Source organism: Lycium ferocissimum, chromosome 11, assembly GCF_029784015.1.
Source record: "Lycium ferocissimum isolate CSIRO_LF1 chromosome 11, AGI_CSIRO_Lferr_CH_V1, whole genome shotgun sequence".
Lineage (NCBI taxonomy): Eukaryota > Viridiplantae > Streptophyta > Magnoliopsida > Solanales > Solanaceae > Lycium > Lycium ferocissimum.
This window is the reverse complement of record NC_081352.1, coordinates 30,901,347-30,916,064: the sequence shown is the minus strand read 5'-3', so window position 1 is coordinate 30,916,064 and position 14,718 is coordinate 30,901,347. Positions and strand designations below refer to the sequence as shown.

General features: G+C 32.2%; 1 protein-coding gene across 1 annotated transcript; it reads right to left on the bottom strand.

The window, feature by feature from the left end:
• Positions 1-465: 465 nt before the first annotated feature.
• On the bottom strand, positions 466-14,152 carry LOC132036692 (LRR receptor-like serine/threonine-protein kinase EFR). Its single transcript, XM_059427071.1, has 3 exons — positions 12,890-14,152; positions 1,013-2,926; positions 466-917 (listed from the first exon to the last, which is right to left on the bottom strand). Exons 1-3 carry the CDS (start codon positions 13,944-13,946, stop codon positions 580-582), a joined length of 3,309 nt encoding a protein of 1,102 aa, XP_059283054.1. The 5' UTR covers positions 13,947-14,152; the 3' UTR covers positions 466-579.
• Positions 14,153-14,718: the final 566 nt, after the last annotated feature.

Below are 14,718 nucleotides of genomic sequence, written 5' to 3'. Positions count from 1 at the left end.
CGTTTAAGTTTTAATGGACATTTTGATAATTCAACTTTTCAACTTAGGTCTTCCCACGTTTAGAATAATATGATGATGATGTTTCCATCCTCACAAAAATGTTTGGAGATGCTAAAACATAATGGAAAATGTTGGTCCAACGAATAATACTCATGCATAAAGGTTACTATGGAAAGATTGTTCGTGGTAGTTGTATATTGCCCCTTCTGCATAAGCTTGATTTATTTAAAATACGAAGAAAAATAAAGTTTAACAAAACAACACACCTCAGGACTTGTCCAGAGGAGTCGTGCCAAACTGTACAATTAGAATGTACCACCATGAGAATAAAGCAAATCTGTGATCTAGACAATAATACTTAGAGAAGACACCAAAAAACATGAAATAGAAAGAATTATTTTCCTCTCTTAGTTGTGATCCTCCAATTTGCAACATTGATTTTAAGAGGAAATATTATGATTTATTGTAATTAGGATTTCAAAAGTGCTAAAATAAAATACATTCTTCACGTCAATACGATAATTTAACAAACATTTGCAATTAAACAAGTAATTTGGAACAAGAGTTTCCAAGAAAATTTCAACATGCGAGAAGTTGAATCCTGATCTTTTGTAACATCCCCACAACATCTTTCATGTTTGTCCTTGTTGCTGGAGATTCATCACAACAATCTAATGCCACTTTCATGATCAATGTCACACAATCTAACTTCAAGCAATTATCATTTGGTGTTACCAAGTTAGCATCTACAACATCCATTACTGCCTCCGGAAATGAATTACTCACCCATTGCTTCAAGCTAAGATCTCCCTCGAACATTTCATCATTAGGCTTTCTCTTTGTAAATGTTTCCATCAACATGATCCCGTAACTATAGACATCACATTTTGTTGACACCAATCCATCCAGCCCATACTCTATAGTCAAACAATTAATTTAATGATACAAGATAATTTCTTGGTGGAAAAGAAAAAGGAAAAAACAATGTTCAAAGCAAAAATAAGAGACATACCCGGTGCAATATAACCAAATGTTGCTAACGTTTTAGTGTATAAATCACTCACATCTTTACCAAGCAGTTTTGAAATACCAAAGTCGGTTAGGTGCGCAACCATATCCTCATCCAGCAAGACATTACTAGGCTTCAAATCACAATGAATCACGGGCAGTGTGCACCCATGGTGGAGATATTCCAATGCACATGCCACATCTATCATTATGCTTAGTCTCTGCAAGATGTCTAAGAAGTAGTTGTGTGAATACAAACACTTCTCAAGACTCCCATTAGGCATATGCTCGAGCACCAAAGCCTTAAAATCAAGATTGGAACAACTAGTGATGACTTTTACTAGATTCCTATGGCGAATGCTGCGCAAAATTTCACATTCTGTATCAAAACACTTGAATGACACTTCCAATTGCTGATTGAACACTTTAACTGCAATAGTAGTCCCACTTCTGAGAATTCCTTTGTAGACACCTCCAAAACTCCCAGAACCAATCAGATTACTCTCACTAAGCGCATCGGTTGCTTCGAGCAATTCATAGTATGAAATCCTTCCTCTTGTTGCGGTAGACAATGAATCGGCTTGTTGAGGTGCTCTTTTACCTCCTCTATACCTTATCCATACGAGCATAAGGGCAATAGGAATAAATACAAGTGCAATTCCCAGCATAAGAAATAGAACTAACAATTTTTTCCTATTTGATCTATGCTTTGATGAAGTGGGGCATGGCGGGACACTAAATCTTGAAGAACCACACAATGCTTCATTGTAGATGAAAAACTGACTCGAGAGGTTCTTGAAAGGACCTCCTGAGGGTATTTCACCATACAATTTGTTGATAGAAACATTGAAATACTTGAGATTTTGAAGTTTCTCCAGGGATTTGGGAATGATTCCCGTTATATTGTTATGAGAAACGTCTAAGAATTCCAAACCTATCATGTTGCTCATAGAGTCAGGTATAGATCCTTGCAACTTGTTGTGTCTCAAAGAAAGTTTCTGCAAATTTTGTAATCCTCCAATTTCTCTAGGAATTCCATTTGAGAATTGATTCATTGACAGATCCATGTATACCGCAACCTTTAGATTTCCAATTTCTGCAGGCAAAGAGCCACCCATGTTGTTTGACGATAAGTCAAGAACCACAAGATCCTTAAGCTTCCCTATGCTTGCTGGTATATTGGAACTTAATTTATTGGAACCCAGATATATCTCTCTAAGGGAAGTAATGTTCCCTAAACAATTTGGAAGAGATCCTGAAAGTTGATTTTGACCGAAGTAAATGTTACCCAATCTCTGCAATTTACATAGACCATCTCCAATAAATCCTGTAAGAGTGTTTTCATACAAGTTCAAGATCTGAAGATTTCTCAAGTTGCCAATTGATGTGGGAATTGATCCAACCAAGTTGTTTCCAGAAATATCAAGGATTAATAAGCTTCTTAAGTTCCCAACTTCATTTGGAATTTGGCCGTTGATTTTGCAAGTATAGGCATAAAACTTTATAAGAGAAGTGGAGAAGTTCCCTATGGAGACGGGAAGCATACCATTTAGAGGGTTGCCACTTAGACCAAGTTCTTTTAAGTCTCTGCAGTTTGTTAAAGAAGTCAAAAAGCTTAACGATGAATCACTGGTTAAATTGTTCACCTCCAAGTTTAGGATCTGTAGATGAGTCAAATATCCAAGCTCACTTGGAATCAAGCCTGTGAGTTTGTTGTTTGAAAGATCTAAACGAGTAAGCTTTGAACAATTGGAGATTGAATGAGGTATAGTCCCAACAAGATTGTTGCTTGGAAGATAAACCTCTATCAGCCTTGATATGTTGAAGATCTCTATTGCAAGTGAACCACTAAAGCTATTAAACCCAAGATCAAGGATCTCCAACTCCACGAGATTGCTTATCTCTTTGCGTATTTCACCTGGCAACACATGATGAATGAATACTAGTTAGTTCTTTTTTTGGCAAATTTATACCACTAGACAGTGTATCTAATGGTCTTCTATTAATAATATATATAGGGTTTTGCTAACCTACAACGTGAAGGTTGTAGGATAGTAATGTACCCATTTTTTAATTTCCTTAAATACCCCTATAACTTATTTAAGCTCCTTTTAAATTCATGGACAATTTTGTCCAAAAAAAAAATCCAACTCATCTTCTTCAAGAAGCTCACCTATCAGACCATCGGATAATCAACGACACTATTAATCTTTTGTTAAAATTTACTTTCTAAATCAGACCAAGTTGATTGACAGTTCATGAATAGTCTGTGTTTGTTTAAGTTTTTTGGTTTCTTATTGAAAAAGAGCAGGTGAGAGAGGAATTAAGTTTAAGCCCTAGGAATTTAAAAGATAAGCATCTCTTTATCTGATTATTCATCTTCATCTATAGATTGAAAATGAAATCAGCATATGTAGATATGTTTTTTTAATTTGCTTCAGCAGATTATTCTGACCCATGTTGGCGGTTTAAGAATGAACAACAAGTTGTAGAGAAGAAAATGGACAATGAATCTTTTGGACAAAGAATTCGATTCAGCCTTAGATCAGACCCATATTAATTCAACTTTATGAATAATCTTTATTTGAGAGATATTTTTTCTTCCTCATTCAAGAAGAGCATATGAGGAAGAATTAAGCCATAGGTTTTGCTTAGAGAAGAAGAAATTAGAGATTGGGTTAGTTGGAATTGGAAAAGAATAATGGAAGAACGAAGAGGGAAAGAAATGCAGGTAAACAAAAAGGAGAGGGAAAAGAAAACAAAATGACAAAAAGGAGAGGGAAAAGAATTTGGGTGTATATATAGGGTCTTGCTAACTTACTACATGAAATGACAAAAAGATCCATTTTTTAAATTTTAACTATTTATTGGCAAAAATATAAGGGCCTTTTTGTCTTCAATTTCAATTTGAAAAGCATATATATAATTTTTTCATCTCATGACCTAAGGTTATATATATATAATTTTTATATACTTACTATTTATATATATACATTATATATAAGGGCCTTTTTGTCTTCAATTTTTTCAATTTGATTAAAGTTGTTCCGAATTTTGTCAGCTAAAAAATTTGAGATATTAGGCGAACCCACTTCATATTATATACTCATCATCTCATTTTAATCTTTGTTCATCTCTAGAATATAGGTTACTATAAATATATATTCGAAATATATAATTGATTTGCGGGAAAATATTTTTATCTATTCCAAGCAATCGTGACTTGTTCACAAAGATAAATCTATATTCAATAATACCGCACAATTGGTAATCTTGATTGCTAAAAAAAATAACATATATAATATGATATATGCATGAATTTAAACAAAGAAATATTTTTATGTAGATAAATCTATAGAAATCATTTGTAAAAGATGATAAATACACACTACATTTCCAAAAAAAACCATAAGAAGCAATCGTGACTTGTTCTCAAAGATAAATCTAAAAAAATAACTCATCATAAATCCGCTATTTTTAAGCACACGATTGTTCATCTTCATTAAATCTCAAAAATAATGTTAAGTTTTTTGTATAATTAAATCTCTAATTTATATCTCAATCAGATGATTTTAGAATATATGCATGAATTTAGAACTATAAATATATAGTATGCAAAGCGTTGTCAAGATACTAGTTATTTTGATCGAAATATATAATATGATTTGTTCTACAAAGAAATATTTTTATGTAGATAAATCTCTAGAAATCAAGACCCATTTCCAAGCAATCGTGACTTGTTCACAAAGATAAATCTATATTCATCATCGAGTATTAACGCACAATTGGTAATCTTCATTAAATCTCAAAAATAATGTTATGTTTTTTGTATAATTAAATCTCTAATTTTTATATCTCAATCGATGATTTTAGAATATATGCATGAATTTAGAACTATAAATATACAATATGCAAAGCGTTGTCAAGATACTAGTTATTCTAAAAGTGGGAACCAAAAAGTTTTAAGTTTGAATTACCAAAATGTCCATCAAATATTGAACGACTTTTTTACTTTTCGTCACCAAATTAACAAGATTATTCAAAAACTTATTTGTAAAAAGATGTAAATACACATTTTACAAATATAACAAGTTAGTTAGTAAAAGTTAGTTAAGGCCAAAAGAAAAAGTTTGATACAAATAACAAAAAAAACAAAAAAAAACCATAAGAGGGGAATTGGAAGAATAAAATATTCAACACGTTTGACTTATCCCTCATTTAATAACTTAGAGCCTATTTGGATGTAATCTTCATTAAATCTCAAAAATAATGTTATTTTTTGTATAATTAAATCTCTAATTTTTATATCTATGGGATATTTTAGAATATATGCATGAATTTAGAACTATAAATTATAAGCGTTGTCAAGATAAAAAAAAAATAAGTTGGGGTAGCCCAACTTATTTTTCATTATTCAAAAACTTATAAGCTACACATTTTACAAATATAACAAAAAGAAAAAGTTTGATACAAATAACAAAAAAAAAAAAACCATAGAGGGGAATTGGAAGAATAAAAATCAAACGTTTGACTTATCCCTCATTTTATTTTTTTTTGAGCTTATTTTTATTTTAAGCACAAAATGAGTTGGGGTAGCCCGGTGTTTTTAGACAAACTTAAAAAAGCTGAAAACAGCTTATAAGCCAATCCAAATTAGTTACCCTTTCTTTCACTGTCGGGGTTAATAGAGACTAGTAGTATTTTTGCACTGTCTCTTCCTCTACTCCTAATTAATATTCATAAAATTTTAATTATATTTTATATTTAGTTGCAAAGCTTTACTTTCATCAGCCATCTTCTAATCATATCTTGAATACTAAAAGACAATAGGTGGTCTTGAATCTTATTAACTGCTATTGTTCTCATGGTATTAATTGCCTGCCGCAGTTGGCTATACCTGCCAAGACCACAGTTGGCTATGAACCCAGATAGATACTCCCTCCGTTTAAAAAATAAATGGTGTTTTAGACTTTTTAATTTGTTTCGAAATAAGCGGTGCTTTAGGATTTTAAGAAGAAATTGATCTTATTTTTTCAAAATTATCCTTATTTACATAATTAAGAATCATTAAGTAGCTCTTTTAGGAAAGAGGTAAAATTGCATTAGGGATAAATTAGTAAAAACACCTCTACTTTTCTACGAATGCGCAATTTCTTAAGGGGTGTGCATAAACTAAAAACACCATTTATTATGAAACGGAGGGAGTATTAACAAAAATAAATAGCCTCTATTGATCTATGCATGCTCACGTCTCTAAAGGAACTTTGAATTACTATAGAAGTTGGTCTGTTGCTTAGCTATCACTCTCACAGTAGCAATAAAAAACTAAAATCCGCATATCTTTCTTCATAGGAATTTTTTCGCTTTCAGATGCTTGTGAGTTGGGTATGGATGTGAATATTCCCAAGATGAGATTTACTGCTACTTGATAAAATCATTTGTCAATAGTCACTTTAAGATGCTGAAATGTATTCTTCAATGCAAATATTTTAATATGGCATTAGCGTGCAACACACGTTCGTCGAAACTAGTAAAATAAAAATTCCTCAGCAGCGATATATAAATATAAGCAAGGGGGCTAGGCCTTACCTTACCAATTTAGTATAAGTTGTATTTTTTGCTATCACTCTGAATACGTACCAGTAAATGTATTTCCACCAAGTGTAAGACATTGCAGCGAGGAGATATTGTATATGGAGATCGGACCGTAAGAATTTGGTTTCTCTCCATGCCTAACGTCACCAAATTAACAAGATTTCCGATTTCTTGTGGAATTATCCCTGCAATTCATGTGTAATGACGAAGTAATTAGATACAATACTGTGACTAGATAGGTGGTTAGCAAGTAACTATGGCTGAGTGTGGTTGTTAGAGGGTAGTTAGTCAAAATAAGTTAGTTAGTAAAAGTTAGTTAAGGCCGGTGGAAAATAAGCTAGTTAGTAAAAGTTAGTTAAGGTGGTTAGCAATTGGTAATCTTCATTAAATCTCAAAAATAATGTTAAGTTTTTGTATAATTAAATCTCTAATTTATATCTCAATCAGATGATTTTAGAATATATGCATGAATTTAGAACTATAAATATATAGTATGCAAAGCGTTGTCAAGATACTAGTTATTTTGATCGAAATATATAATATGATTTGTTCTACAAAGAAATATTTTTATGTAGATAAATCTCTAGAAATCAAGACCCATTTCCAAGCAATCGTGACTTGTTCACAAAGATAAATCTATATTCATCATCAGCTGCACAATTGGTAATCTTCATTAAATCTCAAAAATAATGTTATGTTTTTTGTATAATTAAATCTCTAATTTTTATATCTCAATCAGATGATTTTAGAATATATGCATGAATTTAGAACTATAAATATACAGTATGCAAAGCGTTGTCAAGATACTAGTTATTCTAAAAGTGGGAACCAAAAAGTTTTAAGTTTGAATTACCAAAATGTCCATCAAATATTGAACGACTTTTTTACTTTTCGAGCCAGCATTATTCAAAAACTTATTTGTAAAAAGATGTAAATACACATTTTACAAATATAACAAAAAGAAAAAGTTTGATACAAATAACAAAAAAAAAAAAAAAAAAAAAAAAAACCATAAGAGGGGAATTGGAAGAATAAAATATTCAACACGTTTGACTTATCCCTCATTTAATAACTTAGAGCCTATTTGGATGGGCTTAGAAAAAATAAGATGCAAACTAGGATTTTAAGAAAAGAAATTGATCTTATAAGCTAAAAAAAAATAAGTTTAGCCCAACTTATTCAGCTTATTAAACTGTTTATAGACAAGCCTAAATGACTCAATTATTTTTTTTAAGCTTTTATTTTAAGACAAATGACTTTAAGCTGACCAGCTATAAAAAAAAAGCTGAAAACAGCGGGGATATATTATAAGCCAATCCAAATTAGTTACCCTTTCTTTCACTGTCGGGGTTAATAGAGACTAGTAGTATTTTTGCACTGTCTCTTCCTCTACTCCTAATTAATATTCATAAAATTTTAATTATATTTTATATTAGTTGCAAAGCTTTACTTTCATCAGCCATCTTCTAATCATATCTTGAATACTAAAAGACAATAGGTGGTCTTGAATCTTATTAACTGCTATTGTTCTCATGGTATTAATTGCCTGCATGCAGTTGGCTATATTGCCGAGACCGCAGTTGGCAATGAACCCAGATAGATACTCCCTCCGTTTCAAAAATAAATGGTGTTTTAGACTTTTTAATTTGTTTCGAAATAAGCGGTGCTTTAGGATTTTAAGAAGAAATTGATCTTATTTTTTCAAAATTATCCTTATTTACATAATTAAGAATCATTAAGTAGCTCTTTTAGGAAAGAGGTAAAATTGCATTAGGGATAAATTAGTAAAAACACCTCTACTTTTCTACGAATGCGCAATTTCTTAAGGGTGTGCATAAACTAAAAACACCATTTATTATGAAACGGAGGGAGTATTAACAAAAATAAATAGCCTCTATTGATCTATGCATGCTCACGTCTCTAAAGGAACTTTGAATTACTATAGAAGTTGGTCTGTTGCTTAGCTATCACTCTCACAGTAGCAATAAAAAACTAAAATCCGCATATCTTTCTTCATAGGAATTTTTTTCGCTTTCAGATGCTTGTGAGTTGGGTATGGATGTGAATATTCCCAAGATGAGATTTACTGCTACTTGATAAAATCATTTGTCAATAGTCACTTTAAGATGCTGAAATGTATTCTTCAATGCAAATATTTTAATATGGCATTAGCGTGCAACACACGTTCGTCGAAACTAGTAAAATAAAAATTCCTCAGCAGGGATATATAAATATAAGCAAGGGGGCTAGGCCGTACCTTACCAATTTAGTATAAGTTGTATTTTTTGCTATCACTCTGAATACGTACCAGTAAATGTATTTCCACCAAGTGTAAGACGTTGCAGCGAGGAGATATTGTATATGGAGATCGGGACTGAGCCAGTAATTTGGTTTCTCTCCATGCCTAACGTCACCAAATTAACAAGATTTCCGATTTCTTGTGGAATTATCCCTGCAATTCATGTGTAATGACGAAGTAATTAGATACAATACTGTGACTAGAGAGGTGGTTAGCAAGTAACTATGGTTGAGTGTGGTTGTTAGAGGGTAGTTAGTCAAAATAAGTTAGTTAGTAAAAGTTAGTTAAGGCCGGTGGAAAATAAGCTAGTTAGTAAAAGTTAGTTAAGGTGGTTAGCAATTGGTAATCTTCATTAAATCTCAAAAATAATGTTAAGTTTTTGTATAATTAAATCTCTAATTTTTATATCTCAATCAGATGATTTTAGAATATATGCATGAATTTAGAACTATAAATATACAGTATGCAAAGCGTTGTCAAGATACTAGTTATTTTAAAAGTGGGAACCAAAAAGTTTTAAGGTTGAATTACTAAAATGTCTATCAAATATTGAACGACTTTTTTACTTTTCGAGCCAGCATTATTCAAAAACTTATTTGTAAAAAGATGTAAATACACATTTTGCAAATATAACAAAAAGAAAAAGTTTGATACAAATAACAAAAAAAAAGAAAAAAAAAAGAATAAGAAAAACCATAAGATGGAATTGGAAGTTAATATTCAACACGTTTGACTTATCCCTCATTTAATAACTTAGTTACCCTTTCTTTCACCGTCGGGGTTAATAGAGACTAGTAGTATTTTTGCACTGTCTCTTCCTCTACTCCTAATTAATATTCATAAAATTTTAATTATATTTTATATTTAGTTGCAAAGCTTTACTTTCATCAGCCATCTTCTAATCATATCTTGAATACTAAAAGACAATAGGTGGTCTTGAATCTTATTAACTGCTATTGTTCTCATGGTATTAATTGCCTGCCGCAGTTGGCTATACATGCCAAGACCACAGTTGGCAATGAACCCAGATAGATACTCCCTCCGTTTAAAAAATAAATGGTGTTTTAGACTTTTTAATTTGTTTCGAAAAAGCGGTGCTTTAGGATTTTAAGAAGAAATTGATCTTATGTTTTCAAAATTATCCTTATTTACATAATTAAGAATCATTAAGTAGCTGTTTTAGGAAAGAGGTAAAATTGCATTAGGGATAAGTTAGTAAAAACACCCCTACTTTTCTACGAATGCGCAATTTCTTAAGGGGTGTGCATAAACTAAAAACACCACTTATTATGAAACGGAGGGAGTATTAACAAAAATAAATAGCCTCTATTGATCTATGCATGCTCACGTCTCTAAAGGAACTTTGAATTACTATAGAAGTTGGTCTGTTGCTTAGCTATCACTCTCACAGTAGCAATAAAAAACTAAAATCGCATATCTTTCTTCATAGGAATTTTTTTCGCTTTCAGATGCTTGTGAGTTGGGTATGGATGTGAATATTCCCAAGATGAGATTTACTGCTACTTGATAAAATCATTTGTCAATAGTCACTTTAAGATGCTGAAATGTATTCTTCAATGCAAATATTTTAATATGGCATTAGCGTGCAACACACGTTCGTCGAAACTAGTAAAATAAAAATTCCTCAGCAGGGATATATAAATATAAGCAAGGGGGCTAGGCCGTACCTTACCAATTTAGTATAAGTTGTATTTTTTGCTATCACTCTGAATACGTACCAGTAAATGTATTTTCACCAAGTGTAAGATATTGCAGTGACGAGATATTGTATATGGAGATCGGGATTGAGCCAGTAATTTGGTTTCCCTCCATGCCTAACTTCACCAAATTAACAAGATTTCCGATTTCTTGTGGAATTGTCCCTGCAATTCATGTGTAATGACGAAGTAATTAGATACAATACTGTGACTAGATAGGTGGTTAGCAAGTAACTATGGTTGAGTGTGGTTGTTAGATGGTAGTTAGTCAAAATAAGTTAGGTAGTAAAAGTTAGTTAAGGTCGGTGGAAAATAAGTTAGTTAGTAAAAGTTAGTTAAGGTGGTTAGCAATTGGTAATCTTCATTAAATCTCAAAAATAATGTTAAGTTTTTGTATAATTAAATCTTTAATTTTTACATCTCAATCAGATGATTTTAGAGTATATGCATGAATTTAGAACTATAAATATACAGTATGCAAAGCGTTGTCAAGATACTAGTTATTCTAAAAGTGGGAACCAAAAAGTTTTTAGGTTGAGTTACCAAAATGTCTATCAAATATTGAACGACTTTTTTACTTTTCGAGCCAGCATTATTCAAAAACTTATTTGTAAAAAGATGCAAATACACATTTTACAAATATAACAAGAAGAAAAAGTTTGATACAAATAAAAAAAAAAAAAAAAACCATAAGATGGGAATTGGAAGTTAATATTCAACACGTCTGACTTATCCCTCATTTAATAACTTAGTTACCCTTTCTTTCACCGTCGGGGTTAATAGAGACTAGTAGTATTTTTGCACTGTCTCTTCCTCTACTCCTAATTAATATTCATAAAATTTTAATTATATTTTATATTTAGTTGCAAAGCTTTACTTTCATCAGCCATCTTCTAATCATATCTTGAATACTAAAAGACAATAGGTGGTCTTGAATCTTATTAACTGCTATTGTTCTCCTGGTATTAATTGCCTGCCGCAGTTGGCTATACGTGCCAAGACCACAGTTGGCTATGAACCCAGATAGATACTCCCTCCGTTTAAAAAATAAATGGTGTTTTAGACTTTTTAATTTGTTTGAAATAAGCGGTGCTTTAGGATTTTAAGAAGAAATTGATCTTATTTTTTCAAAATTATCCTTATTTACATAATTAAGAATCATTAAGTAGCTGTTTTAGGAAAGAGGTAAAATTGCATTAGGGACAAGTTAGTAAAAACACCCCTACTTTTCTACGAATCGCAATTTCTTAAAGGGGTGTGCATAAACCAAAAACACCACTTATTATGAAACGGAGGAGGAGTATTAACAAAAATAAATAGCCTCTATTGATCTATGCATGCTCATGTCTCTAAAGGAACTTTGAATTACTATAGAAGTTGGTCTGTTGCTTAGCTATCACTCTCACAGCAGCAATAAAAAATTAAAATCCGCATATCTTTCTTCTTAGGAATTTTTTCGCTTTCAGATGCTTGTGAGTTGGGTATGGATGTGAATATTCCCAAGATGAGATTTACTGCTACTTGATAAAATCATTTGTCAATAGTCACGTTAAGATGGTGAAATGTATTCTTCAATGCAAATATTTTAATATGGTATTAGCGTGCAACACACGTTAAGTCGAAACTAGTAAAATAAAAATTCCTCATGCGAGGATATATAAATATAAGCAAGGGGCTAGGCCTTACCTTACCAATTTAGTATAAGTTGTATTTTTTGCTATCACTCATTTGAATACGTACCGATAAATGTATTTTCACCAAGTGTAAGACATTGCGGCGAGGGGGAGATATTGTATATGGAGATCGGGACTGAGCCGGTATATAATTTTGGTTTATCTCCATGCCTAACGTCACCAAATTAACAAGATTTCCGATTTCTTGTGGAATTATCCCTGCAATTCATGTGTAATGACGAAGTAATTAGATACAATATTGTGACTAGATAGGTGGTTAGCTGGTTGTTAGAAGGTAGTTAGTCAAAATAAGTTAGTTAGTAAAAGTTAGTTAAGGTCGGTGGAAAATAAGTTAGTTAGTAAAAGTTAGTTAAGGTCGGCGGAAAATCTTCTATAAGATTGAGTCCACCACAATGTAAAGTTAACACGAGATATTTTGTTCAATCAATGTAAAATTCTCTCTCTACAACTATTTTTCCCTCTTTCTCTCTTCTTCTTCTTCTTCTTCTTCTTCTTATTTCTGCTCAATTCGACTGATCTCAATCTCCATTAATGGAGCTTTCAAATACTACTAGCATTCATAAGATAAATCATACCAGCGAAATGGTTAGATCCGAGAGTCAATTCCTGCAGATTAGTTAAACTTCCAATTTCACTATGTATTGGTCCATCAAACTCATTTTCTGATAAATCCAATATTTGAAGTTCCGAACAATTTGACAAGCTTGTAGGCATATGACCATGAAGCTTGTTAAAGCCTAGATAAAGCCTTTTGAGTATTGGGAGACGATTGCATAAATCATTGGGAAGATTTCCTGATAAACTGTTGTTGAAAAATGCAATGTGTTCGATTCTAGAAATATTGAAAATTGTGAATGGTATAGAACCCGTAAGTTGATTATGTTGTATGGACAACGCCTTCATGTTGTGTAGATTGCCAATTCCTTCTGGAATGTTCCCTTGAAGTAAATTGTAAGATATTTCTAAACCCTCCAACCTTGAGGCATTCCAGAGTGACAGAGGAATAGCGCCTATGAGCTTGTTACCCGGCAAGATTAATTTTCTAAGGTTTGTAAGACTTCCAATCACTTTTGGGATTTGACCCTCTATGGAATTGAATTTCAGATTCAAAGTCTCAAGTGTGGAAATATTAGAAAATGAAGAAGGGATGGAACCAGTGAAACTATTATTTCCAAGATTTAGAACTTGAAGTTGGTGTAAAAACCCAAACCAGGAAGGAACCTCCCCTCTGAAGCTGTTGAAACTTAAATCAAGAAACTTAAGCCGATGCAAGTGTGCCATTTCTTGAGGCAAATTGCCATAGAAATTGTTGCTTCCCAAGTCAAGAGAAACAAGAAATGAGAGATTTCCAAAATTATGGGGAATTGTTCCTATAAGAGCCATGTTGGAAAGATTCAAGGACTTCACTCTCTGGTGGCGAGAGTCACAAGTGACTCTGACCCAATGGCAAACAAAAGTTGTTGGAGACCAGCTTTCATCCAAGATGTGAGAAGGGTCGGAACTAATTTTGGATTTTAATGTAAGAAGAGCTAATTGATCAGTGGTAATGTTGGTATGAGTCATGGCTGAACTAGCCATAACACAATGAAGCAACAACAGAGTTAAAAGAAAAAATGCGAAGGCTTTCTCCATAAGTGCAGAAATTAGTAGGATGATGGTATGGCTAGTAACCTCTGTTTTTGAGACTATAAATAGCAATGAGATCTCCCTTTGGGTTTTCAGGATTTTAAAAATATCTTTTTATGGGATTTTTCATTCAAATCTCTTTTAAGGAAAAAAGGAAAAAAAATACTTTTCTTCATTCATTCTGTCATATCAATACTAATACCAACAAGTCTTGCACGTTTCAATCAGAATTATAAATATGGTGCAAAAATTCCTCTAATAAGCCAAAGACTTGTGCAAGTCATCGAAGTCTTGCTTTCATGTTCTCTAGAATTGTGTGGTGAGTAGTAGTGTTACCTTAATTTCCTCATATGGAATTATCATGCTTCAAAGCTACTCGTTTTAGAGAAATTTTCTAAGTCATGTGGGCCCTGAGGACCAACAATCAACCAAGTCTTGCCAATTTGGCAAATTTCACCTTCTCGTCTTGTTTTGTCCAGTGAATTACTTTCAATAATGATGAATAATTTAACTCAAAAAAGAATTTTATTTATTACTCTGTTCATAATAAATGCCCTATTATCACTCACTTCTGCCATGCTGATGATAATATTCTTTTTTCCTCCGGTAATTGCAACTCTCTAGCTGTTTGTTGGCTCCAAACACTTATGCTGATACAATTGAGGAATTAAACCAAATCATTGGCTTTAACAACAGCAACTTCCCTTTTAAATAGGGTTAATGATAAAAAAAAACACCTAAACTATCATCTTTATACGAGTTTCATACCTCAATTCCA

Excerpts from the sequence above, each read along its gene's own strand:
- LOC132036692 (XM_059427071.1), bottom strand. The coding sequence starts at position 13,946 with ATGGAGAAAGCCTTCGCATTTTTTCTTTTAACTCTGTTGTTGCTTCAT. Across the intron at positions 2,927-12,889 it reads CGGATCTAACCATTTCGCTG|GTGAAATACGCAAAGAGATA; the intron begins GTATGATTTATC and ends ATGTGTTGCCAG. Across the intron at positions 918-1,012 it reads ATTTGGTTATATTGCACCGG|AGTATGGGCTGGATGGATTG; the intron begins GTATGTCTCTTA and ends GTTTGACTATAG.